We start from the raw sequence: 25,414 nt of genomic DNA on the forward strand, positions 1-25,414 counted from the left end.
ATACGCCCTGGGCGCTAGTTAAATGTCTCGAAGTTTCTTATGTTCGCACTGTAGCTGATATGGCCGATGCAGAATTTCCCGCGTAAAAATCTGCAACACCTCTGTAAATGTTTGATTGCAACAATCATTAACGTTTGCGAGTTTGACCGCACTATGACAGAATTGGCATTAAAATAAAAAATTTTGACCAAAGCCAGACATTTCTGCGCTTGTAGTTGCTTGCCCACTATACGTGTTTGGTCACTTGTTTGACGCGTATATGGCAAACTTCGAGGCTGCCACCGGGACGCAGGTGAAAGTTAAGCAGCGATACGACAGGCGACCTGGACATTTGCCAGAGACCGGTTTTGCTTACGTCGATGATGTACCGCGTGTTGTTGCGGAAGTCCGGGATGACAGACAGGTCGAGCAGAATGTCATGGCTGTAGCCGAAGTTGCGGTACTGTATGAGCGCGTCCAGCCAGTGGAACTTGGACGCGTTCCATCCGGGTCCCTCGACCACAGGCCAGCCTCCGAGCACCTTCAGAACCTTCTGCAGAGGCTCCTCGGCGTACGAGTCGATAAGACTGGTGTTGAAGCAGGACCGGTACATGTGCTTCATCTTGTGGATGAAGCCTGGCTCGGAGTCCTGCGGCGGCTCCTCGACCAGCGTGCGCAGTTTAGCGTCCAGTTGGTCCTGGATAAGGGAGAACTGGGACAGCGAAGACTTGTCCTCCGGAATGAGGTGCCGATGCACCCAGCCGCCGCACGCGAACTCGTAGAAGTTCTCGCACGGGTCCACGCTCTGGTTCATGTTCTGGAGCAGGGTGGACGCTGCGCAGAAGGAAGCAAGCAGCTGCAGTCAGGCTGTCGGTCTTTCCTGTCTAATACCAACGTAATGGCGCAGCATCCCTATCCTATGACCGTAGGGTCAATAGCTAGTCAAGAGCTTCCACCTGCAGCAGAAAGCTGCCTGGTTGACAACGTTTTGACGCGATGGCGTCGCTGGCCAATAAATGTCACATTTATGTCAACAAGTACTATGGGACAATTTAGCAGGCTATGAGTGAACAGACTCCATTTCAGCGCTCTGCGAGGGACTACCTATACTTTAGCCCACTATAGTCTGTTGCAAGTAAAGACACCAAGACAAGCTCCTCCGCACAAAGCCCTTCACCATTTCTACTTTAGAAGTGCGAACGCTGGACGAGAGGGGAGACTCGGCGTTCTCTATGCTAAAGTGGAAAGAGCGGAGAACTTTAGCGGAAGGGGCTAGTATTCGCAAAATAGGGGCTTTCTTCTCTTTCTCCTGTCCGTGGCTTCCACAGCACTCCGGGCAACTAGTGTGCGAATATTGAGACTGCACGCGCTTAATGCCAGTATCCAAGGGACTGCGCTTGAATGGATCTCCAACTGCAATGCTCTTGAACGCTTCTGATGAATGATATTTATAAAGCCTAACAGCATTGCCAGTGCGCTTTTTAGTTAGAAGTGTGCGAACAGTGGTTCGAGTAGAATAGCGCTGGGTCGTTCTTAGCTTCGAAGATGTTAAGAGAGCCTGTAGTCGGTGGCTTTCCCTGTCAATGTGAAGGCTATGAATGGCAAAGTGCTGCTCAGTTCGAACAAATATCCGCTAATTTCTATTTTTCATACCCGGAAGAAACGTCTGTCAGAGTTTTTCGCTCGTTAATATTGGTGCAACTACTAACTAGTGGTTTTAGAACTCTGAAGTACCTATTCAGGTATACTAAGAAATAGGATGACCATATTCCTCAAGGTAGAAAACGGGACATCCCAGCGGGACGGGGGGAGGGGAGGGGAGGGGGGGGGGGGGGTTGTAAGATTGAGATTGGGAGAAAAAAAATTTAATGAAATAACTGCTCTCATTTCGAAACGTTACCATATTGCACTAACCCCTAGGGTCTACGGAACAGTCATACTGCTTCGCGTCTTTCTTTGGTGTGAACGCATTTTGCCGACGACTGAAGTTTCCTAAGCAGTACTTTATCCTGCAAAACTCGGTCGTAAAAGTCTGAGCACTTATATATACAAATAAAATTATGTCCCGAAAACGGGACATGATTCTTTATTGGGACAAAAAGACGGGACGGCAGAAGCGGACCTCAAAGACGGGACTGTCCCGGCCAAAACGGGACGTCTGGTCACTCTACTAAGAAACCATGCACGAATACGTGCAATTTAGACTCACAGAATATCGCTTGCCTCATAATCTGTAATTTCTCGGTAACATTAACTCAGACCGTTAAACATTTCGTAGACCTAAACTTCTTGCACCCATTGACACGACTTCTCATTTCTGAAGCGTTCGTTTTCTTCTATAGCCCTCCAGCCCTCAGCTTTGTTTGGAGTCAGTATTGGAAGACTGCGGGCGATACAAGATAGCATGGCTCTCAAAGGCAATCGGTATTAAGGTGTGCAATTTAAAAAAAATTGGTGAATTATGAGACGAAACGAAAGAGTGCAAAAGAATTTAAAAAAAAAAAAAAACATTGACAGGTGTAACGCACGAACAGAGTGCCGATGTATTTTGTTATAAAGGACAACGACAGTCGAAAGTCAGGGCTGTGCTTGTTTGTGTTTCCACTTATCCTTGTGTCCTTTTTGCGCTCTTTTATTTACTCTCAAGGGAAAATCGGAGAGGGTAAATGAATGCTTTAGGAAGTTGCCGTCATCTGAGGCTAGAGTGATCCCTCACGGGATCTGATGCAGCGTGCTCTTACCGGCGTTGACGCAGCCCGGCGAGAGGCAGAGCTTGGCGCTGTCTTCTCCGACCCCTGCGCTTCCGATGAGTCGGTCCGCGTTCGAGGGGAAGGGCACGCCGCTGCGCCCTGCGGAAAACACAGCACATGTGCACACCTTGCATTAGACACATAGACATTCGACACACTATTAAGTCACCGATAGCTTATTAAAAGCAGTGCGCAGCTTATTGTGATCGTGCTTCTTGCTTAGGGACTCATTCTTCGGGTTTTTGATCGGATAATACTGCAATCTGACCGGCTTTGGAGTGATAATGAGTTCTCGTTACTTATCACGCCCTTTGTCCCTTAAGTTGTGAGTGAATATGGTGTCCCAAGCGGACCTTCCGCTGTATAACGAGCCGTAAAAATCGGCGCCCGGAAAGCTCGAATTTTCACTGAATGTGCACTAAGCAGGTCAGTTTTGCAGTGTCAAATTTCAAGACGCAGCTCTCTTCCTGTATAAAAAACAGAGCAAACAAACTTGCCAATGTCAAGGGTGGGCGCATTCGCAGACGACCAAGTTAGTGACGGTTACTTGTGGCGCCATCTCCCAATAGGCGCGGCGAGTGGGCAACAGGGTGCGTCAACAGTTCGCTGCGCTTATCGGGAGATGGCGCCACAAGTAAATAGCGTCGCTGACTCGGTCATCTGCGAACGCGCCCAACACAGGTTTTGATTTTATTTCATAAGAAGCGCACTACGCCTTGAAATTTCGCAAGGTAAAACTGACCTGCTCAGTGGCCATTCGGTGAAAGCGGGGGTTTCCTATATGCAGACGCCAATTATCCCGGCTCGTTATATAGCGGAAGGTCTGCGTGGGACACCCTATACTGACTGAGAGCTTAAGAAACACGGGGCGTGGTGAGTACGAAGCACCTCAGCTACTAAACATATCTAAGGTTGTCACTAAGCCGCGGAGCCTTTGCGGTTAGGAGGGAGCGATTAGATTTACTCCAGAACGCCTCTACGCATGATGAAGCTCTGTGCACTCAAAAACTCGACTTTCTTTTTATTTGATCCAGCCGAGCTTATTATGATGGACGGGAGACGATGTCACACTTCAGTGGTTACGAACTGCTAAGGCTGGTTTACGCACTTGCGTTTGGTTGCAATCGAGTGCGTTGGGCAACCTTATGCAGCATTACGACGAGAGAACACTGACAACACATGGAGGGCCTAGATCGTAGACAGGGCCCATCTCAAATCGTGGGGAGTGAGCATTTGCAATTTAGTGGCACAGGCCTCCTACGAAGATTGGTCGTAAGTGCGCATGCGCTGCGTTACAGACTGGCAAGGAGGAGAGCGGGCAGAAAGGCTGAGACGTTTGCAGACAACCAATGCTTTCGTCACCTTCTCGCAGCCCGTATTGCAAATGTAACACACAAAGCACGTGACCAAGATCAACCAGTTGGAAACTGTAATACTATCTCTCTGAGAACACAATGGCACGCTGGCGCCATCTACAATGTAGTCCCGCCACTGCATTCACTAAAGTGAATGTTCTGCAGTATTTCCGAGATCAAATGTACACTGCGCGACACTGTTAGCGCGAACAAGCGATCGATGGTTTTAACTTCTTTATTTTTCAAATCAAGATGCTGTTATAAAAGCTACTATTATGAGGGGAAGTGCTCAGCTGCAGCACTAACTTTAGGGGTAAAGGTTAATGAACTCCAATACTCTTTCGTAGTGAAACGCTAAAAACGCACACCCCTGTCCGCGCAGACAATGTCGGGCAGTATGTACGTGCTATCTACGAGAAACGGTCGGTCGAGAAACGGTCGTAAGAAGGTTGGAGTCACTGTTTAGTTAGCGGAAGAATCGACGGACCACAGATGGCGTTACTTGCAACCTGAAATCTCAAATTTCAAAAATTCCTACACGGAGCGGTCCCAAGAACCATCCCTATTGGCGCGCCTCGCAAACTTTGAATTACAAAACGTGAATATCTCAAATTGAGCAAGCAAACGTCGTTTTGCAAAAACAAAAAAAAAGTGTTATGTCAATATTTTTTAGACCTTGGCGGTAAGTCTAAAAATAAAGCAAAAACGGCGGAAGTTCATTTCCTCTGTCTTATACGGCTTTTTCGTCGTCTGCTCACTGCTTCGCGAGCTGGCTCTCGAATAGCATGTTGTATGCAAAACCGATCTGAACGCTATAGTACAGAGGCTGGCGACGAGCGGGATTATCACCATAAGTAATAATTTTGACGAACGCGATAAGTAAAGGTGCAATCTTAAAGGAGCCGTTTCATGGCTCCTTTTAAGATTGCACCCCCTCTGAGTTGAGTTCTAAAGGATAGAGTCATAAAAATGCCTGAAAACGACGTTTGCGTCGGACTTTCCAGGTTTCTACGTTTGAAATATGAATTTTTCTAAACGTGCCAAACCGTGCTCGTTTTAGGTCCGCTCTACATGCACACTGCCCGGCGATGCAATGGATAGACCGATGATTGACCGTCATTTGACCAGCTTAGCCCCTGAAGTAGGTGATACAACTATCGCTTTTCGGTGGTTACAACTTCTCAGTTTGCGAAATTCGTATAAAATAACGCGAAGAATTACAAACCAAACTAGGTTTTGGAGTATAATAAATTGGAGAACCCATTGAATGGTGCTGTCTAAATTATAATGGTTTAACTTAAAATGCGCAATGCCTAACTCGATTGAGAGAGAAAGGTTTCCTTTAGTGTGCACTTGAAACATTTCGAATGGAGACGTGATTAGTTGACAATAGGAAATTAGCAGCAGGGTTGTTAATGTGCCTTGGTAAATAAAAAACTGACGACTGAAATTATTGACGTTATCACTAAGCAGTGTAGAAGTCGGTAAATTAGACCGCCCACTACTAAAGGCAATTAAAACAGTCGTAAGCCTACGTAAAGTTTGAAAGAAAATTTAACATAAGACGCATTATTAGAGCAACACCATATTCCAATCATACCCAGCCAACGACAAAGAGAAATATTTCTTGTCGAATCCAAACTCTTGACTGTCTTTGATCCCTCTTTGCGTCACTCGCAAAAGATTAAAAGTTAATAAAAACAAATCTCGACTTTTGACTATGCGGTGCGTCACAGCTGCACAAGATATTCTCGTATATTTGAGTAATGAGTCAGGCACTATAAAATAAAATGCCGTGCAAAGTCGAAAAAAAATATATTTTGCCCAAACTTACTTGCTCACCATCGCGCCCTGTAAGGGTGGCTTTGCCTAGTTGCGCAGCTGCGTTAGGGGGAGCGATCGAGCAGGAAGCCGTCGGCAACAAACATAGGCAAGATAAAGCGAGTACTATCACAAATCAAAGAATTGCATCAGTTGTCGTAAAAATAACTATCCAGAAGCCTTTTTTTGTATAATTCAACTTTTAACATTCTTCCTACTTCAGGTGGTTGCTGTTGCTTCAAGTTTCGCGCCTGTAATGGCTGAGAGAATGTATGGTACTAACCGTCGTTTTGCACACCGCGTAGTGCAGCTGGGACGAAATAAACATGAGGACAAAACTAGACACGCGGCAGCACGCACTGCTAGCACGCATGCTTGCAAACTATTCACTCTTACGTTGCTTCCCCGCAATGCATTCGTGCTATGCGTCAGAAGCACGCCGCTCAAGAAGCTGGAGAACTTGTTTGGTGCTTGGAATTACGATAAATATTATATTTAAACGGTAGAGTGTTAATGTTAAATATGAGCTTGAAAGTAAGCTACTCAAATAGACCTGTCGCTAAATCGAAGTGGTCCTGGTGGCGTAGTGCCATACAAATCATCTTGGCTACCCCTTGGCCATGGTTTCGGTTTCGAATTGCCAACCTCATTTCACGACATCCCGTCACGAGCAAATACAGTGCTTGCATTTTCGAATAGGTGAATTTCCATAAATTTACAATTTTGTAGATGTGGTTTACCAATGGGGATAAAATGCTGGGACACGTTTTTTTGGGGGGTCTCCCGACGTGCCAGGGGTTATGCGCAAGTAAACAGGACTCCGAAGGCACATGGAAGAAGGAGTACTCGGCAGGCCGTCCTGTTCCACCTTCTCATCAATGGGCTTCTTAAGTTATCTGTGAGCTGGAAAGGTCCTTCTGCACTCTGGAGTGCTAGCCAGGTCGTCAATATAGCTATGGGATGCGGCCGGCTGTGCTCCTCTGTCTTTAAACGGGGGCTCTCACAAAAAATGAAACAGTGCATTTCAAGCGAGCGCTGACTTTGTTTTCATGCAGCGCTGTGATGCGCTACTTCATCGACGGAGCAATCAAAATCGAAACCGTGCCAGTCCTGTCTGTGGCAAAATATGCCCCATAATGCAACGCGAGCAGTGTTGCATGCAGGAATTTTTGAAAGTAGTTTGTTGTTTTCTCGAGCATGCAATATTGTATTTAGAAAAAGAAACTGAGAAAGAAAAGACCGAGGACAAGAAAAACCGAAAGGGAACAATACACACAAAAATCGGTGTTTGTTGTCCTGATTATTAGTATCATTTTAATAAACATATCCCGTGCGAGAGGTTGGTTCATGCCACGTCTAACTTAATTCAATGACGGATCCCTGACAAAAAAAAAAAAAGAATAAATATTTTTTTCTTTGGGAGAAAATGACCGTGCACGAGAAAACATAATTCATGAATAGCCCAAAGCGCTGAGTTTTAAATTGGTTTCAATGTTTCAACCACACTGCACACTACTCGATCGGTGAAAGAAAAAAAAATAATTTCTTCTTTTATTCCTTCTCATAATAGGAAGCCCTGTTCAATTTGAAGTACATATGTAATTGGAAGGTTACTAGGTAAATAGAAAGAGCAGACGTTATTTTTACTCTTCAATACGCATTTTATCCTTCGTTCGTCTTTGTTCATATGCTGCAGCGGCTTTCAAATAAACCCAACCATTGAAATAAACAACAAAAACTGAACGCGTGTCCTAAGTATATGTATTTGGTTAAATTTTGCTGAAAGGCTTCTCCCATCGCAAACCGGAAAGCAGATTTTTGGTCGTCTGCGAGCTTTGAGTGTTCTCATTTGAAAGCTATATCCATTCCAGTTCTTTCAAACTGCTGGGCTTCACGTTGCAAGAACGTGCGAAAAAAGACCACCATTCAGAACATGTATACAGGCCCACATTGTGAAGTTACCCTCACTTCAAAAAGGCTGTTTTTCTCTTCTTTTTTTTTCAAGTTTTTAGATTAGAAAGTGGAATAGAGTCCCGTTTATACGTTTATTTAGGGGCTTCGCGGATAAGTCGCGTTCAAGAAATTGTAAAGAAATCTAAAAGACTATATTTTTTTTTCTCAGTTGTTATGGCGAACCTATAGCTTGTCCGGTGCTCCAACGCTGTCAAAGCTACATGCGTCTTCTTCGCACGACAGCGCGTATTGCGGAGAGAAACTGCGTGAGAGGAGGTGATGATGTTTTAGGGGGTAAACGTCTTGGCCCACCCCTTCCAATCAAATGGACCAAATATTGTCGTCTGCTTTTCGCGCAGGGTGCCGCATACCAACACCGGACGCCGGCGCTCACCGTTCGAAGGCATTTGAAGAAAGGTTACAAACAAAGGCATTTAGCCTTTCCATTCACTCACTAATTCTTACACTCGGAGCTCGGTGCTCTATCGTTTCCGCCCGCTCTCATCCCTTTCTCTCCCTCCGTTGCTCTACGTACTGACGGAGCCACGTGCTCTCCCAGCAACGCGGAGCTGCAGCCTTGTGGAAGCTACGCTAGCCTTGAGAATGTGGCACAAAATGGTTGACGCCAAGTATAATACTATGCAGCAGCTCTGCATGGGCTTGAACATTACCGACCTTCAGTTTTTGCTTCATCTCATTCCTTCAGCATTACCATAGCGGGCCAGGTTACTGCCATTTTAGATTCTACTGTGCCCTTCTCCCCAGCATTGGCCTTTGCGGAGGCTCGTCAACGCCCGTTTCAGTGAATGGGTGTCTTAGGAAGAAAAGAAAAGGTCAGCAATGGCGGCTGTAATCTGGCGCGTATACAAAGCGTCTATGGGACTCTCGAATATTGCAAGATTGTGAAGATAGGTATGTCAGGCAGGGCGCGTTAGGAACCTATGCACGTAGATCTGACAAATGTATTTATTATTAGAGGGATTAGCCCTGTGTTCCGCTTAACATTAGGTTAAAGAACCGTTCTATGGGTTTGATTTTGGTCACCGCGAAAGCGAGAGCGAGATCTAATGTGTTTCTCGAGGAGCGAGTGAAGGGAGCGTCCGTAGACGGTTTGTCTGCTAACGCGAGTAAAAATGCGGTTCGTCTGCTAGGAAGCGCCATTCGCCGGCGGAAATGAACAAAAAAACACCGTACGTCGTCTCCTAACCGACCGCAAAAAAAAACACAAAAAAACGTTAGTCGTCTGCTACTAACTGGGCGCTGCTGCGAAGTGAGATCGGACGCAGCCTGAAATTGTGATCGTCTGCAATTTCGCGTTGGAAGCCATTGACGACCCGCGCTTCGTTTGCAAATTTCAAGTTGTTCTGCTGCCGTACACAAGCTGATATTGTCCGGTGGATGAAGGCGTGCTAGGGGCAAGCACATGAGAGGCGTTGAGGCCACTCCCTCGTTATCTATATGTTTGTGAGATGATCGCACCAAACTATTGTTCGTTTGCGAACTCGCGAACGGGTCAAAAATGTCTCGTTGGTTAGTTCGCGAAAGCTGTGGCACCATCTCCAATCAGCAGCCGAGAACGCTCTCCGTCTCACCTTGACAAAAAATCGAGCCCCACAAAAAATTACGACACCCTGGAAGTGCATGTGTGGCGTAGTTTTACATGCACTTGCACCCACTGGGTTATAATAAATCAATCCAAAGTTTATCTCATTCCAGAGTGGGAGCTTTCATTGCCTTATCGGTGATGAAACGAATCATGACGTCAATCCTAGGCCTTTGTTGTACGCGGTATTGACTGAATGGGGAAATGAACACGCGGAATTTAAAATGTACAGGAAAGCCGAACACCGGTTGATCATATTTTTAAAGGTTTGTATTTAAATCACCAGTGTGTTAGGGTATGTTTATAGACATTGAGCATCAACATAAGTAGTATAATAGGGTGGTCAATAGGAACCTAAATCCCTAAATGTGTGTATTTCTAAATCGAAATGAGACAAAATCATCAAGCGGAAAAGACGTGAAGGAGAGACGCGGTGAGCTATCACCTATCAAAGTGTCCAGCAATAACTGGCGCGGCCTCGTGACCGAAATGCTAAATAGGGGAAAAGGGATTAAATGCTCGTCGTTGGAGTTGCGAGTATTCTGAAACAGCCACAATGTCATATTTGGATGACATGTTTTGTGTATGCACATAAAGTGCAATCTGTTTGCAGACGAATAAGTCCAAAGTTTACGACGCAGCCCCCGAATCATACGAGGTTCCGGGAGTTCGCTTGCGTTGCTGTCGTTGCTGCCCCACACCCGTTGCTCACGAATCCGCGTTGCTGGAGCAGTCAGCTGTTCGCGGCACGGAGCGATCTCTTCCCCGCTGGATGTTACCCGTTGCTTACCTCCTCGGGCCAAGGACTTGGTGCCACGACCGTCCTCTGCGTTAGACGCGCGCCGCAACGCGCCGTTAGCAGAAAATCGCTCAGAATTTGGAGCAGCTCTGTGTGACTATGGCGTTTCGAAAACACTGAGCGCTGACGCTTGCGATATCAACGAGACATGAGAGAAAGTAAAGCGACTCCACGGCCGCTGACAGGATTAGAACGGCAGAGACGTTCCTCAATTGTCCTGCCTCAAGAGCAAACTTCCTACCTCGCCACGCTTCGGCATATCGTTAACCTCGAACGTGCACGGGCAAAGGGCGACAGAAGGCAACTTATGCAGGGTGTTTCAGAGAACGGAGGCCAAATCGCTCCTGCGAATACTACTCATCGCAACGAAAAACGGCTTGTGGCGTTTTGATCCTGGGCCAAGGGCCCATTTAGAAAAATTATTAAAGTCCGGGATAATTAAGTTATTCAATATTTTTGCGTAATTAACTTTTTTAATATTGTGTTTAAGGGCATGGTTTAAATTAGAAAATTGCTCAGCATTATCAAAAAACACTAAATCAACGAATTGTAGAACGATAGAAGGCACGCGAAGCATTTTAGAGCTTTCTGAAAAACCGCACAAAATCGACGAGTTGTTAAGTTTCGGTTTGCTATCGGAGCGCATCTCAGCCCCGGCGGCACCACGGCCTCTGGAGAGATAGTGCAACCAGCCTCTTATGCGTCGCGCGATGACAGCGCAGCAGAGGTTGGTTGCACTATCTCTCCACGGGGCGCGGTGCCGTCGGGGCTGAGATGCGCTCCGATAGCAAACCGAAACTTAAAAACCCGTCGATTTTGTGCCGTTTTTCAGAAAGCCCTAAAATGCTTCGCGTGCTTTCTATCGTTCTGCAATTTGTTGATTTAGTGTTTTTTGATGATGCTGAGCAATTTCCTAATTTAAACCATGCCCTCAAACACAATAATAAAAAGGTTAATTACTCAAAAATAATGAACAACTTAATTCTCCTGGACTTTCATAATTTTCCTAAATGGGCCCCGGGCCCAGGACCGAAACGCCACAAGCCTTTTTTCGTTGCGATGAGTAGTTTTCGCGGGAGCGATTTGGCCTGCGTTCTCTGAAACACCTTGTATATATTTACTGTAAGCGACTCAATTTTCGTGGGCTCAAATTTTCGCGAATCAGGCCAAAGCTAAAAGTTTGAAGCTATTCGCGGGTTCTAATTTTCTCGAATCGCGTGTAGCCTCCGTAGCGTTCACATATTGCCCGAATTGTTCGCGGGACGTATTTCTCGCGAATTTTACGCGAGTCGCGAAATTCGCGAAAATTAGGTCCACGCGAAAATTGAGTCGTTTACAGTATATCGTGAGCGCTCGAAATGGGGCATCCAAAAAAGAAGCCTTGCCGCTCTCATCGTGCAATTTTTTTTATTGTTATAACTATTAAAAAGAAACTGGTGGTTGTTGATTCCAAAAACTAACTAAAGAATTCTCTTCAAGCTATTAGAGAACAGTGTATTTATGCCTGTGCTGTGGTTTTGATTCTATGATGCTATAGCACTCCTCTTCTTCAGGTAATGTCACTTTGTTTAGCGTCTGGTGAGATCAAAACGCTAAACAAAGGGAAAAACAATAAAAAGAAATATCACCGGTAAAAGTAAGCCGAGCAGAGAAATAATCTTTCAAGTGCCCAAGATCACAGAATAAAGGTTGGTTCACACATTTGAAACGGTTGCGTTCGCATGCAACTGAAACGAAAGTAACGACAAAAACACCGGAACAACCGTGACTCATGGATAAGCTACCACTTGCATCGCTTGCCACGCTGTGTATGGCGAACATATGTCCCGGTGACTTTGTCGTTACGGTCGTTTCGGTTGCATTGGAACGCAACCAACGCAGATGTGTGAACCAGCCTTAAGACGCATTATGCATACAAATCAACCTTAGAATGCCTTCACACAAGCGCGCGCTTTTGCTCAAGAGGTGGCAACCCAACCATTTTCCCGCCCAATCGTTTTTATTTTTTAATGTATTTTGAAGCGCGCTTAATCTGGTGTGACTCCACACCAGCGCATGGCCTTGGCTAATGTTTAGACGCCGTTTTACCGCACAAGTCACGCACTGAATGCGCCAGCGCGTCACGCCGTTAACTGAAACAGAGGATGTCTTCCCCCTCAGAGAGAGAGGCTCTAAACAACCTGATGTCACCGCTTCGTGTCACCCCAGTGAAATTCAGAGTCGCCACACTGAAACCCGTTAGTATTCGGGGGAGAGTGCGATACACGGGTCGTCTTCCTCTTCCTATCGCGCGCATGCGCGGGTAGCGAGGAGAGACGCTCACTGGATATCCGAAAGTCTTGGCATTGTCTCGCAAGAGGAATGAGCGAACTGACGAGAACATAGCTGAGCAGAAGCGGAGACGGGCTGAGTATTTGACCGTGCTAGACGCGCCAAAGAGACATTGGAGGAGAAAGAACGCCACGTTTGGCTAAGGATAGAGGGATAGAAAGGCAAGCCTTCATGGAAGACAATTATATCGTCTTTTGACGTATACGCACGAACGTTAAAAATAGCACCGATTGGAAGCTCTTTTTTTGAACACCCACGAAACAAAGTATAAAACAAAAATCCCAAAAGGAGTGTTATGATTGCCCCGGCGCATTCGCATTTCCTCGTAGCGTAACACCTGTTCCGCGCTGCACGCGCATATGAACGAGTTCGTGCTTAATATAACCGCAAAAAATGCTCTGGTTTCCTGGGCGTTGCGCCAACCGCCCGAGCAAGTTGCAAACTCGAGGAGACGCGCATCTGCCCCGCTCATCTCGGGCATGCAGGCTTCCGAAGGCTGCCCGCCGCTGCTTTTCCCGCCCAAGGCTCACTTCGAACGTGAGCGCGGAAGGGCAAAACACCGACGTCCCGTTCGAGCCCACCTTGGCCGATACGACGGGGCGGTTGACCTCGCCAACGCCTCCCCCCCCCCCCCCCCCCCCCCCCCCCCCCCCCCCCCCGTCTTTGGTTGCGCCTCCCGCTGCAGTGAGCAAGGACCTTTTGCGTCGACTATAGACGCAGCGCGATCGCGAGACCTTCCGGCACCGTTCTCGATAACGGAAGCCTTGACGAGCTCTTTGGAGCGATGTCACGGGTGATGTTACGTGCATGAACGGTTTGTTATTGCGGTGTGTATCTGGTTAAGCTATTCTCGGGGACAACTTTATTTGGGTAATTTACGGTCCCTGGAACGCGTCCTCGAGACTGGTGTGTTTAACGTCCTATTCCGCGCACATACATCAAAAGGGGTCCCTAAGTGGTAACCGATGACGTCACAGAAGCCGTCGTGTCGCGTTGTCGGACGTCGCGATCCTGGCGGTTGGTTTTATAAATCCCGGCAAAATGTACGAGCGACCGCGAGTGCCGCTGTCGTCGCGACGTCTAAACTCGCCACTGCAGAAGCTGCCGTGGTCTGTCAAGCTGGAAAGTGACTCAGTGACCTGAGAACAGGCGCTTGCCACATTCACCACCGATGCTATGACACCGCCAGGATCACGGCAGGCGACAAGACGACCCTTTTATGACGTCATCAGGTGTAAATCGAGGGACCCGATTTAGCACGCGGTAAACACATCAGCCGGAGGTGCCCTCCAGGCACCATAGGCTACGGGAGCGCGCGTTTGTACGTCAGTTAAAACTGCGTTGGCGCGCTTGTCCTCTCGTCCTAAATACCTGAATACTTTTGATGGTAAGTGTAACGCGTCCCTTTTGTTTTATTGTAGCGTAAGGTCGGTAACGCGTTCCTTTCACCCACAAGTAACGAGCAACTTAGTAACGTTCTCGGTCGTTCTGCATCAACATAGGACAAAGTAAAAAATGCTGGAAAAGCAGCGAGCTGGCATATATTGATCACGATGGTAAACCCTGAGGGGTGTAAAAGAGATCAACAACATTAAGAGAAGCAAAAAATAAAAAAGAGGGACTGACAGGTCTCAAATACGATCCCCCATTACCTGTTCTCCTCTTTTTCAAGTTTCTTTCTTTTCGGTTTGTTTTGTTTTTGTTTTATTCATTCCAGTCCTAGGGTTTACCATCATGCTCAAGATGGGACTATGTAATTAAAGAGATGCTCCTTTCGCAGGGTGATGGCAGCTCGACCATTTCCCCGCCATCGCTGGTGCTTTGAGATTACCTTAGATAGCGCCACCCAAGGTTTCTTTACATTTGTTTGCTTCGGTATGCGCTGCCCGCAGCCTACTCTAGAAAATTTAAGAGTGGGAGTAACTCAAATCATGAACAGCGCTTGAAATTTTATGGCGTACGCGTCTTGCACAGATTGGGTGCGCGCTCGCATGCGTGAGTGGTCGCATGGCGAGAAGGGTAACCAGCGGAGAGGCTGAGCCAAGCTTTGGTATGCTAGCATACGATCGGCGCTTTCTCTTCCTCCTCGCAGCTTGTATTGCAAACGCAGCCCATGAACCACGTGACCCCGGCCGACAAGTTGGAAACGCCCTGTAATCTGGGCAGAACGCTAGTCTACCCACCGAAGGATATTTTCACAAATTACAGCGCACCGTGCCTCTGTAGAAGTGAATCGTACGTGGATTTATAACGACAGCACAATACTGACTAGTATGTTCCGCTCAGCTGTTATCAGCAAACTAAATGGCAGCTTTCTTTCCAGTCCTGCCTCGTAGGTTATCTAAGGCGCACATTCAGTATTAAAAATAGATAAGAATACAAACCCCATTTTTTTTTAATTTCAATTGACTAAGTGAAAACAAAAAACATTTTTTTTTTTTGCAGTTAACAGGAAGTGCACGTACTAATTCATTCTTAACATGGCGACGTACCGCGAGCTGAACTGTCGTTCGCTGTATCGGCCAATCAATCTTCAAACGCAGAACAGCGAAGCAATCGCACGACACACGGTGCACGTAACGTGGTCGTCGTCGTCGTCTGCTTTCATCAGACACGGGAGAAGTGGAGTAGCGTAGGAAAAAAAAGGTAGAGAGAGATAGCCACGTGACTTCCGGTAACTCTCTGTTCGTCCCCATCTACCCCTCCTTCTCGGTACGCTTAGTATGGCATGAATCTCCGTGCTCATGGTTTGGTTTCGGTTTCGGAGCCGTTGTGTTCATAGTTTTATTAAAAGGATACGTGACTCTGCAGCAAAACATTGAATGGGTTGTGTCCTGACACCATTATTAATCGCCTCGAAAAAAGTATAAAAAAAATGTTTGGAATGTCTCTTTAAGCTGCCAGGGATGATGGTCGCTTCGCTCTATGAAATCAGGAGCCTCTGTACTTCCCCGCAAAGCTCTGGGAGAGTCAATCGCTGCAATCTACGAAGCAAGCTCGACAAAGGGCAAGACTAAAAATATGTTAAGACCTAAAAAAAAATTTTAAAAAAAGTCTTCGCTTTGTCACGAGCAAGAAATTTCCCCGTGCTTACCCGCGCAGACTCTCTCTAGGTATAAACATACTTTTAGCCTCCCCCGTCATTTGCCGAGCTGTCTCCGTAGATCGCTGCGATTGGCTCTCCAAGTGCTTTCCGGGGAAGTAGACGCTCCAGGTTTCTTAGAGCGCTGGTTGCTTCCGAACATCTTTCAATAAACCCTTTTCAAAAGTGCGCGCTATCTAGCGGCTGCTACGACAATTATCCGAGTCCGCCATTGCTTGAGCACGAACTCTTGAGCATGTACCGTACTTACTTGTGTAATAGCCGCACTATTTATGAACAAGGCCCTTGCGTCTACTTTACCGCAAAGCCCATATACAGCCAATCATCGCGTTGCGCCTAAATAACATAGCGAAAAACTAGATCGAGAACACGATTCTCCGTACAAATACAATCTTCACAGATGGTATCTTCGCGCGAAGACGTTATCTCTGTCCTGTAAACCGCTGGAATCATGCTGTCGATTGCGGTGATTGGCAAACTGCGTGCTCTGCGGAAAAGCGAAGCCTCTGGTTTTCTTTATAAACAGCGCGGCTATTGCTCCAGTGAATATGGTATTGGACACAAGGGCTGTTTAAGCGCTCGGTGAGCACTCGACTCCAACCGTAGTACGATTCGTACTCAAGAAAAGGTGACCGCCAATGTTGCTAGATTGGGTTTTGAAAAGTGTCTAATATGTATATTTCAGCTCGTTAGTGTCTCGCTCTCCAAGTAGAACAACTTGAGGAGAGCCTATAGACCTTTGCTTTGCTTATCACCTGGGCGAAAAATGCTGAGTCACTCAGCTGTGAACGCATCCGCAGTGTCCGATATACCGCACAGCAGATCAACAGCGCATGCTCAGAAGGCGTTCCACAGGCTAGCAGAAAAAGATGGCGGCGCGCAGAAGGTGATTTTTGCAAACCTTACCGGCCGATATCTCGCATGCCACAGTTACGCATCAAGACCTTTAGCGTGTGTACTCAGTTAAAAAGAAACAAACAGGAAACATAAAATGGTAATTCGTGTCGCGTCTGTCGGAATAATCAGGCTCGATTCGAATCTGCGCGCTCATTCAGTTTGAACGATGAATCATTCTCTTTCCCCGTCTGTCGCGGTACCTACGGTATCTCTCTGAGTGCTAGAAAGTTTGAAAACGGACAATGCCTGCATTGATGAGAGAGACTTTTAGCAAACCGTTACCTTATTCCGTATACCGCACTACTGTGGAGCCTTCGAAGCATGCTTTTAAGCGCGCGCCCGGACGATACCGTGACCGCGGGGTGCGCGCTTAGAAGCACGCTTTATAGGCCTCAGACGGTACACAAAACGCGGTAACGGTTTGCTAAAAGTCCCGTGTTACTATTACTAAATACATACCTTAATCACTTTTTTCAAATTATTAGGCAGCGTAATATTACGAAATAATAAAGTTTCCAGGGCAAGACCAGACGAACTATTTTATGAACACCGAGGATTACTGAGGTGTCGGTATCGATATGACCCTATGACAATGTAACGAAGCCACACATGAAAAATTGTGAAATGGGTTTCGAAAAAAATCTGCAGAACTACTTTGTTCCCATGTTTTCCATTGAAGCCAAGCGAGGCTCGGAGTTAGTATTTTTGCTTCTTCACGTATAAATAGCAGAGTGCTCAAGATTGGCGACTGATTTCTGTCCTTCGCGGTCCGTCGGGCGCGTTAATGGTTGCATCAGATGGACTAGACATTAATGCGTCTCATGCATACTCAGTTCGTGACAGCTCGTCGTCTGACACCTCGGCTTAAAACATCGCACCCTCTGTAGCTGCCCCTTCCTCTCAAATTACGGTGCGACGCCTCAAAAAGCCGAAGCAGTCGGTCACAGAAAGTCCCGCGAGGGCTCTCGGCACTAGCGAGCACCGCGATGGTTGGCACCCAGAAAGGCGACAGTGCGTATCGCAGCTGCTGCAAGGTCAGTGTTACAAACTCGCCTTCCCTTTCCTCAGCTGCCCTATGTTCGCTCAGAAGGGGAAAAAGAAAATAACTGCGCGTGAGAGCATCTGGAAACGTTCATCCAACAATCGTCGGCGGCAGAGGTCAATGTGTCGTTACGCTGCCCGGCATTGCCAAGGCCGCGTGAGCCGAGCTCCGCCGAGAAGATCGCGCTAATTGCTCCGAATTGCGCCTCCACCCGGGTCAGGGTGATTAACGTGCGTGTAGTGCGTACACCCTAAGGAGTCTGATGCGTCTGCTTTCCTGCAAAGCGCTTGGAACACCTAACCGCTGCACTCTATACCGAGAGAGATGTTATGGGCCAATAAAAGGACAGGGAATATTTACGCCTCAAAAATATATTGTTGCCATTGTCGCTGTGCAGATCGTCATTTAAATGCGATAGCGTTTTGCGCCCTCTTTTGGTGTGCACGTGTTTCTATAATTAAACAGATTAGGATCTGTGTGAAACTAACTCATCCACTCACACAGAGGTTACCTCGGGAGTCCCCCGAGTGTCAGTTCTTGGTTCCTTACGTTTTTTTTTTTTTTCATTAATGACCTTTCAGACAAAATTTACGCAAACATCCTCACTGACGACTGCATGTCATATCATAAAATAAATTCGTTGCAAGACCATCTCCAACTGCAAAGCGACCTGGTAAAGGTCCAGGCATGGTGTACAAGGTGGCTAGTGACATTCAACATATCAAAATCTAAGCCAGCCCACTTCTCACGGAAACGACAAGTATCTCAGCTCGCGTAAAAATTAAAAAACGACTTAGTCCAGGATGCCCCATCTTATAACTACCTCGGTGCGACCTTAACAATCTCACCTGGAACGCTCATATCGAGCTTATCTCTGCTGAGGCATCTCGTCGCCTCGGCTACATAAAACGTAACCTAACACCGCCCCCCCCCCCCCCTGGTTTGTGAGTAAAATGGCATATGAGACGTACATTCGACCCAAATTGGAATATGCTGCGGCCATTTGGAGCCCTCACCAAATTTAGTTCTCAAACCATCTCGATGCAGTCGAGACTCGCGCTGCTATGTTCATTTTAAGAGATTACAATCGGTCAATTAGTGTATCCGCCCTCAAGAACGAACTGAACCTTCCTTTACTAAACGTCCGTCGCAAGATATCGCGCTTTTGCCACTTTCACAAGATTTACTACCGCCTTCCTGATCTTCGGGACTGTTTCCTTCTTCCCCCAAGGTGATCCTATTGGCGGCTAAATCACCCGTGTCACGTTGTTTTTGCATTTCAGGCAGCACAACCAATGTTAACTCCTCCTTTTCTCCCCTTACTAAAATAGACTGGAACGACCTCCCCTCACATATTGTATGTAACCAAGGCGAATTCAACCACCTTTCGCACCGCCCTTTGCTCTCACCTTCGTTGATTTTGATTGTGGCGTTTTGCTTGTCTCGTGCTTACTGATTGTGCCATGTACTGTAATGTTTCACCCCCCCCCCCCCCCCCCCCCCCCGGTTTGTCACTGTGCTCCGGATGTACCCAAGCTAACATGTGTAAACCTTCTGCCCGTGGCGTTGGCCGTTTTGTCCTCCAACACCTCGTGTATTCATTTTTAACGGTTGTTACTGTTTTTACGCTTGCTCTCGCGTATTGTACCCCCCCCCCCCCTCTTTCTTATGCAACGCCCTCAAACGAGGGTCCTTAAGAGAATTTGAATAAATAAATAAATCCAATTCACATACTTTTCTGGTGCGACTGTCTACCTCCAGCGGACGGGCGCTCCTTGACCAACGAACGACTTTTGCTGTAACATTACTGCAATTCAAAAGTTTCTACCTTACTATATCGATACAAACGTAATTAGAGCCTAGGCAACGGTATTTCCCGTTCAGAAGCTAATAGTATATCGCACCACTGCCCCCGTGTTCTGCAAAAAAAAATTAAAAAATAAACTCACTGCCTTTTTTCTTCTTTTTTTTTATCTCTCATAGCGCGCAGCAGTCCATTCGTTCGGGCCCCTGCGCTGCTCAGGAACGTCTAGACTGAAGCCGCGCTCTCGGCAGACAGCCCGTCCGTCACCCAGTCACCTACGACGACGACGACGCGGAACGTCCAGTCATCTGAGCCAATGCCGCCGACGCTGTTGATCCGTGTCGCGCGACAAGTTGGCAAGCAGCGTGACGCAAGCGACACAAGGGACTCGCTGGAGCGTGGCTCTCCCGAAGAGAAGCCGCCGCCTCGAAGAACAACACGACCCAGAGGACCGGTCTGCTGTTTGCCCACACCGCAGAACAAGTACCGCAGTCGCCTGCGAATACACTCGAGGAAATTGAGCGCGTCTACCTTGCCACTGAGCGCTTGAGAGAGCCAATCGCTTCAATCTACAGAGGGAACTCGGCCAGCAACGGGGCGGAACACAAGTTAAAAAAAAAAAGTATGAGCTATGACACTGCGCACGGTTTACGTGCTCACATCATGCTCAATGACGCAATGCAAAATCGTTTTTTTTTACGTATTTTTTGCATCGTTATTTGTCGAGCTCCGCCCGCAGGTTGCAGCGATTGTCTCTCTCAAGCGCTCTGTGGGGAAAGTAAACGTGGTGAATGTTTTAGAGTGTATGTCTAAACGCGGTTCATATTTGAGCCCGTGCATTTACAATCTCGCTTAGCACGCCGCACTATTTAATTATCTAAACCTAGTCCTCTAAAGACGCCACCAAATGAAAAAAACGGAAATGTGCGTTTTCAGGAACAAACAAGATTTTTTTTTTTTTCATCGAGACAGTTTAGGTTTGTTCACACATACAGCGGAGCGCTATAAGAAGTATTCACTGGGCGCCATATTTGTGGGTGATGTTTAGAGCGCATGCTCCGAACGAGCCCACATTAATAGGTTGCTAAAACCGGCAATCTTGAGGGTGCCAATTGCACGTTCCAAAAGAACTGTGGAAGCTCGCCATCAGCACGCGCTCAGCAGTCGTGCACACAGCTATGGCCGCCAGTGAATACTTCCTATAAGCACAACGCTGACCTCGCGCTAAGTGCGTGCTGGCGGGAGCGTTCACCAGCTTCGTATCGCACTGTCAAAATTGCTTCCCATGGCAGACGATATGTAGCTGACGGCACGTGAACAGCGCTGCATCTCCGCTTCGCTGCATGTGAGAACCGGTCTTTCTGACGTCTCGGATTGACCATGTGCCACTCCGAAGAACGAATCATGTAGCAAGAGCCGTGAACACAGTAAGCCACGCTGTACGTTTCTTAAGTGTGTCGGTGAGCATATACTTAAACGGACATGAGATGCGCTATAGCTTCTGAGAAATTACGTTAGTCCATATCGAGGTCAGGTCTCTGCAGTCGTGTCGTATGTATAGGTGTGCGAATACCGCTTCGAATCAAATAGCGCAGCGTCGTACCTATTGGCGCCGTGAGCGATCGAAAGCTTCGCTGTGGTCGGTCTGCCACGATTGGCCGATTACTGACTCAGCAAAGAATTTCCTATGGACGGAAATAAGGGTAATGTAAGAACGTCAATCTTGGCAGCGTTGGCAGCCTTGATTTCAGAGGGCAACAATTTCAAGTTTCCCGCATACTCATTAAACACAATCGAATTTGTTGTTGGCGATGTAATGACGTCAGGAGAGGGAACCATTGGAGGGCGCCACCGAAACACCTCGCCATTAGTAGCTTCGACACTGGAAAGAGAGCCGATGTGCCGTGGGGTACTCGTGCCACTGCGAGCACAAAGCTGACGAGGTCGAAAACGCGGATGGTTTTCCTATCCTCCGCGTTTTTGCATCGCCTGCTTAAAGTTTCTCTCAAATGGTCCGATCTAGGGGTTTTACATGACGCCCGGCGAGTTTCTAAGTGGAAACATGTGTTCATTTTTACTAGATAAATATATAATTAGTCGATTTTAGTTAAATATATTAATTAATTCGCTACTTTGTGTGTTATTTTTGCGATCCCTGACTGGCAATTTATTTTTGAAATTAGCTTTTTGTCTTTTCAACCACCCAGGGTAGAATACTTTATGTCTTCGCTGAAACAACCGATATATGATAGCGTAGCTTTGTGTATATGGATATACCATACGATACAGACAGCGCAATTACGGCGTTAGATGTTTTCTTTCTTTTTTTTGCATTTTATTTTAAAAGGTTTTTAGCGGGCCTAAAACTTTCCCGCATAGGTTAATGCCCCAAAGAAGAAATTCTCACCACGCTAGTTGTTCTGGTGACAACCTTTTGACTATAAAAAATGTCACGAAAAAAGTTACTTTTTTTGTTTGCGTTAACAGTATCGCGCAGTGTACATGTATACTTCTCTTTTTCTTCGGCATTCCTCGCTGTTTTTCTTTGTGTTCTTGTTTTCATTGCTATGTCCCTGAAATGTATCTGTTCTTTCGTGTAATTCGGAAGCCTCTTGAGGAAAGGTGTCCCAACATCGCGTAAACTTCCTGAAAAGTGGCTCCAGGGGCGCCTCGCGGAGGAACCAGACGAGGGGGCGCACTCTGCAGGTTTTCTGCCGGGGGCACTTCCTGAAAGTGCGCACGGCGATCGGATACGACGCCTAGATCAAGAGCATCTGATAGCCGAGCAAACGAGTGCGAGAACGGGGCTTTCTTTCACGGGTCGCCGCATAGAAGTGCACGGTGCCTGGCCAACGCCTCCTTGACTCGCGTGTGTTGAGTGTCCAACCCCGCCCATACATCGAAATTGTTCCCGATGCGGCAATAAATGACGTCGGTCACAGAAGTCGCCGTGTCATGGCGTCGGACGTCTTGACGACCTTGGCGGTCGGTGCTATAAGTCCCGGCAAAGAAAGTAAGAGCAAATGCGAGTGTCGTCGCAGAGTTGCAACTCCAGGCTGCTAAAGCTTCCGCGGACTGTAAAGCTAAAGAACAGGCGTCTGCCACATCCAGCACCGCGGCGGTGACACCGCCAGGATCGCCACTGGCGACAGCTTGACACTTTTATGGCGCCACCAGGCGGAAATTGAGGAACCACTTGTTTGACTGCGGTAAACACACTCGTTGGAGACGCGTTCCAGGAACCATAGTAACAGAGGCGAATGGCGAGTGGCCGCTTTTTATGAAGCATTCTAACGAACGGGAGTGATGTTTTCGTATCTCATTTTTACCCTAATGTATTTTTTAAGTTTGAAAAAAAAGGTGATGAAGAATGTTTCTTGTGTCGATATATCGAGAAAGAGTGGCTTTCCCCCGCATACTTTTATCTTATTAAAATATGGATGGAAAGTCGGTAACCCCTGAAGTATGGCCTCTTAAATTGCTGTGGACGGCTGGGATCTTAAAGTACGTCACGGGATTATCCATTGCGGTTGTAATCACTAACGGAGTAGTGACTGCCATTACAATCACTGCTACGATAAGAAACTTTCTTACGTTCTAAACCAGGGATCTACAAACCCCGACCAGCGGGCTCTATCCGGACCGCGGAAGTATTTCGACCTGCCCGTGACTAGGTGTGATCCTTCCAAAGGAGCCTGGCCCGCGGCCCGCTTTCAGCAGACCCGCTGCTACCGGCGCAAAAGGATGCGCGCTTAGAAAGCAGCGCCACAATCCGCTCCAAGTGCGCAAAAGAAGATACCAGGAAAAACGAGAGAAATTGCATCGTAACGCAGTTCTATCACCATGACTGAACATGGTCGTCACCAGTATCACCATTCTTTGTTCCCGGGTTCATGTTTGTGTAACTATATGTACGTGTACACTAAAGCTTTGATCCCACATTGGGCGGTCCGCAAAACTCGGTTGATCAACGTATCGCGCTAAAATTTACAACAAAGGTGCGGCTATGTGGTGCACGCATGGAGTTAACATATCAAGGGATGAGCTTACCTTGTCCAAAAAAGAAAAACTTGTTTCGGGCTATCTGCCCCGGCCTTCGCAGACAACGTTATGACCGGGCTCGCAGCGACAATTGTCTGAAGCATCGAGCGCGCCAGCAGAGACGCGCGCCGAGTAAAATGATTTAAAAAATCGCCTGCGTTGGACACCTCCAACCTTTGTCGGCGGCAGATTTAACTAGGTAAGCCCGGTTATGACGTCGTCTGCGAATGCTGCGGCAGATATTTCAAAACAGTTTTTTTTTTTTTTTTCTAACATGTTAAGAGTCGATATTTTAACTGTGTTTGTGGACCACCTAGCCGCACCTTTGTAGTAAACCTCAGCGCGATACGTTGAGAAACCCATTTTCGCGGACTGTCCAAAGTGAGATCGAAGCGTTAGTGTGCAAACTGTGTATGTTAATAATTATTCACGTTCTTATGCACATTCTGTGGGCATTAGTTTGGTAATTTTTATTAGTCTTTTGCACTGGCGAGTGCGCCGAAGCTTTCATGAGCTTTGATTTATGCTTCGTGAATATTTCTTGTCACAATTGTTGTGTAACGTCATAATTAGTTGAATATAAAATTTCAAACTAAAATCAATAGATTCTTCCAACTTTGATTTCCTACTTTATTTTTATACTTACTCCAACATTTATTTATGTGTTGAAATCATTAAATAAGTTTATTATTGTAGTCTTTCATCGTTTATCATTACTTTTTTTCTGCCCGGCCCTTTAGACTGCAACATATGCCTAATCCGGCCCCTTAGCCAAAACGTTCAAAAACCCCTGTGCAAAACTTTTTTTTTGTGAGAAATTTGTAGGAGAGCAGTACGAGCGTTTATTCTAACTCGCGTTAAAGGTAAGCGTTGGTCCCGCTTGAACTGCGAGCAAAACCGGAACGGCAAACCGGAAGCGTGCGGACAAGGGCGGACAATTTCATTATTATGAAATACCGCAATTATGCGATTATTTGCTGCAATATTTATTGGGCCGAAAATAGCACGTCTGCTTGCTCACGAAGCACGCGGCACTGCTTAATTATTTTAACCTATTATTGCGGAAAGACGCCAGCAAAGGACGAAGCAGACATTTACGTTCTCTGGGGAAAACGTTTCGTTTTGCTTTTCCAGGTAGTCACGGAGAATGACGTCTTAGACTGACCGGGTGCACTCTAAGAATGTATGTGCGTCTACTCTCCCGCACAACACTCGGAGAGCCAATTACCTCAACTTACGGAGGCAGCTCAGCGAATGACGATGCTGAAACATATGTTAGACCAAAAAACGCAATCTTAGTTGTGATATTAAGCAATACAAAACGTCACGATTGCATTGCTTAATGTCACAACTCAGACTGCGTTTTTTGGTCTAAACATTTCGGAATCGTCATTCGTTGAGCTGCCTCCGTAAGTTGCGGTGATTGGCTCTCCGAGTGTTGTGCGGGAAAGCAGACGCACGGGTTTTTTCTAGAGCATAGTCACAGACAGCTGCTTCTTTCATCGCGATTGGCTATAATAATCGGGCTTCTTACATCGTGATTGGTTCTTGGGCGTGCTTAACGGCTAATGTCGCAATCTGATTGGCTGCAGAGCTATAACGAGACGCACGATACTCGCCACGCCCCGTGTTTCTTAAGCCCTCAGTAACAATGCGGAGCGAAAGTTCGTCTGCTTTTTTCCTCAGGGGCCGCAGTGATGTCAGAATACCGAGCTCTTATTGGCTGATCGAAAAATACAGTGGGTAGACCTCGAGGCATCTAGCATTGTGGTCTATCCATCACCTTTTCAATCAAAGCCAATCAAAGCTCGGCGTCGTTCTGACGTCAACGCAATTCCTGCGCAACAAGCAGACGACTTGCATTCCGCGTATACGAACAAGTTCACGTTTCGCAGTGACATATACGCGCGCGTAGTACACACTTGCATATCTCGTC

At 46.9% G+C, this 25,414-nt stretch overlaps 1 protein-coding gene across 2 annotated transcripts in view; it reads right to left on the reverse strand.

Moving 5' to 3' along the window:
• Positions 1-25,414, reverse strand: part of LOC120836841 (neprilysin-2) — a 202,838-nt gene that overhangs the window by 34,058 nt on the left and 143,366 nt on the right. For both annotated transcript variants that reach the window (XM_042290839.1, XM_040205924.3), the window contains exons 3-4: positions 2,721-2,828; positions 356-813 (exon numbers count right to left, since the gene is read on the reverse strand). In XM_042290839.1, coding sequence (XP_042146773.1) covers positions 356-813; positions 2,721-2,828 — 566 coding nt within the window. The remainder of the gene's footprint in view (positions 1-355; positions 814-2,720; positions 2,829-25,414) is intronic.

Source organism: Ixodes scapularis, unplaced genomic scaffold (genome assembly GCF_016920785.2).
Source record: "Ixodes scapularis isolate PalLabHiFi unplaced genomic scaffold, ASM1692078v2 PGA_scaffold1__304_contigs__length_218370807, whole genome shotgun sequence".
Taxonomy (NCBI): Eukaryota; Metazoa; Arthropoda; class Arachnida; order Ixodida; family Ixodidae; genus Ixodes; species Ixodes scapularis.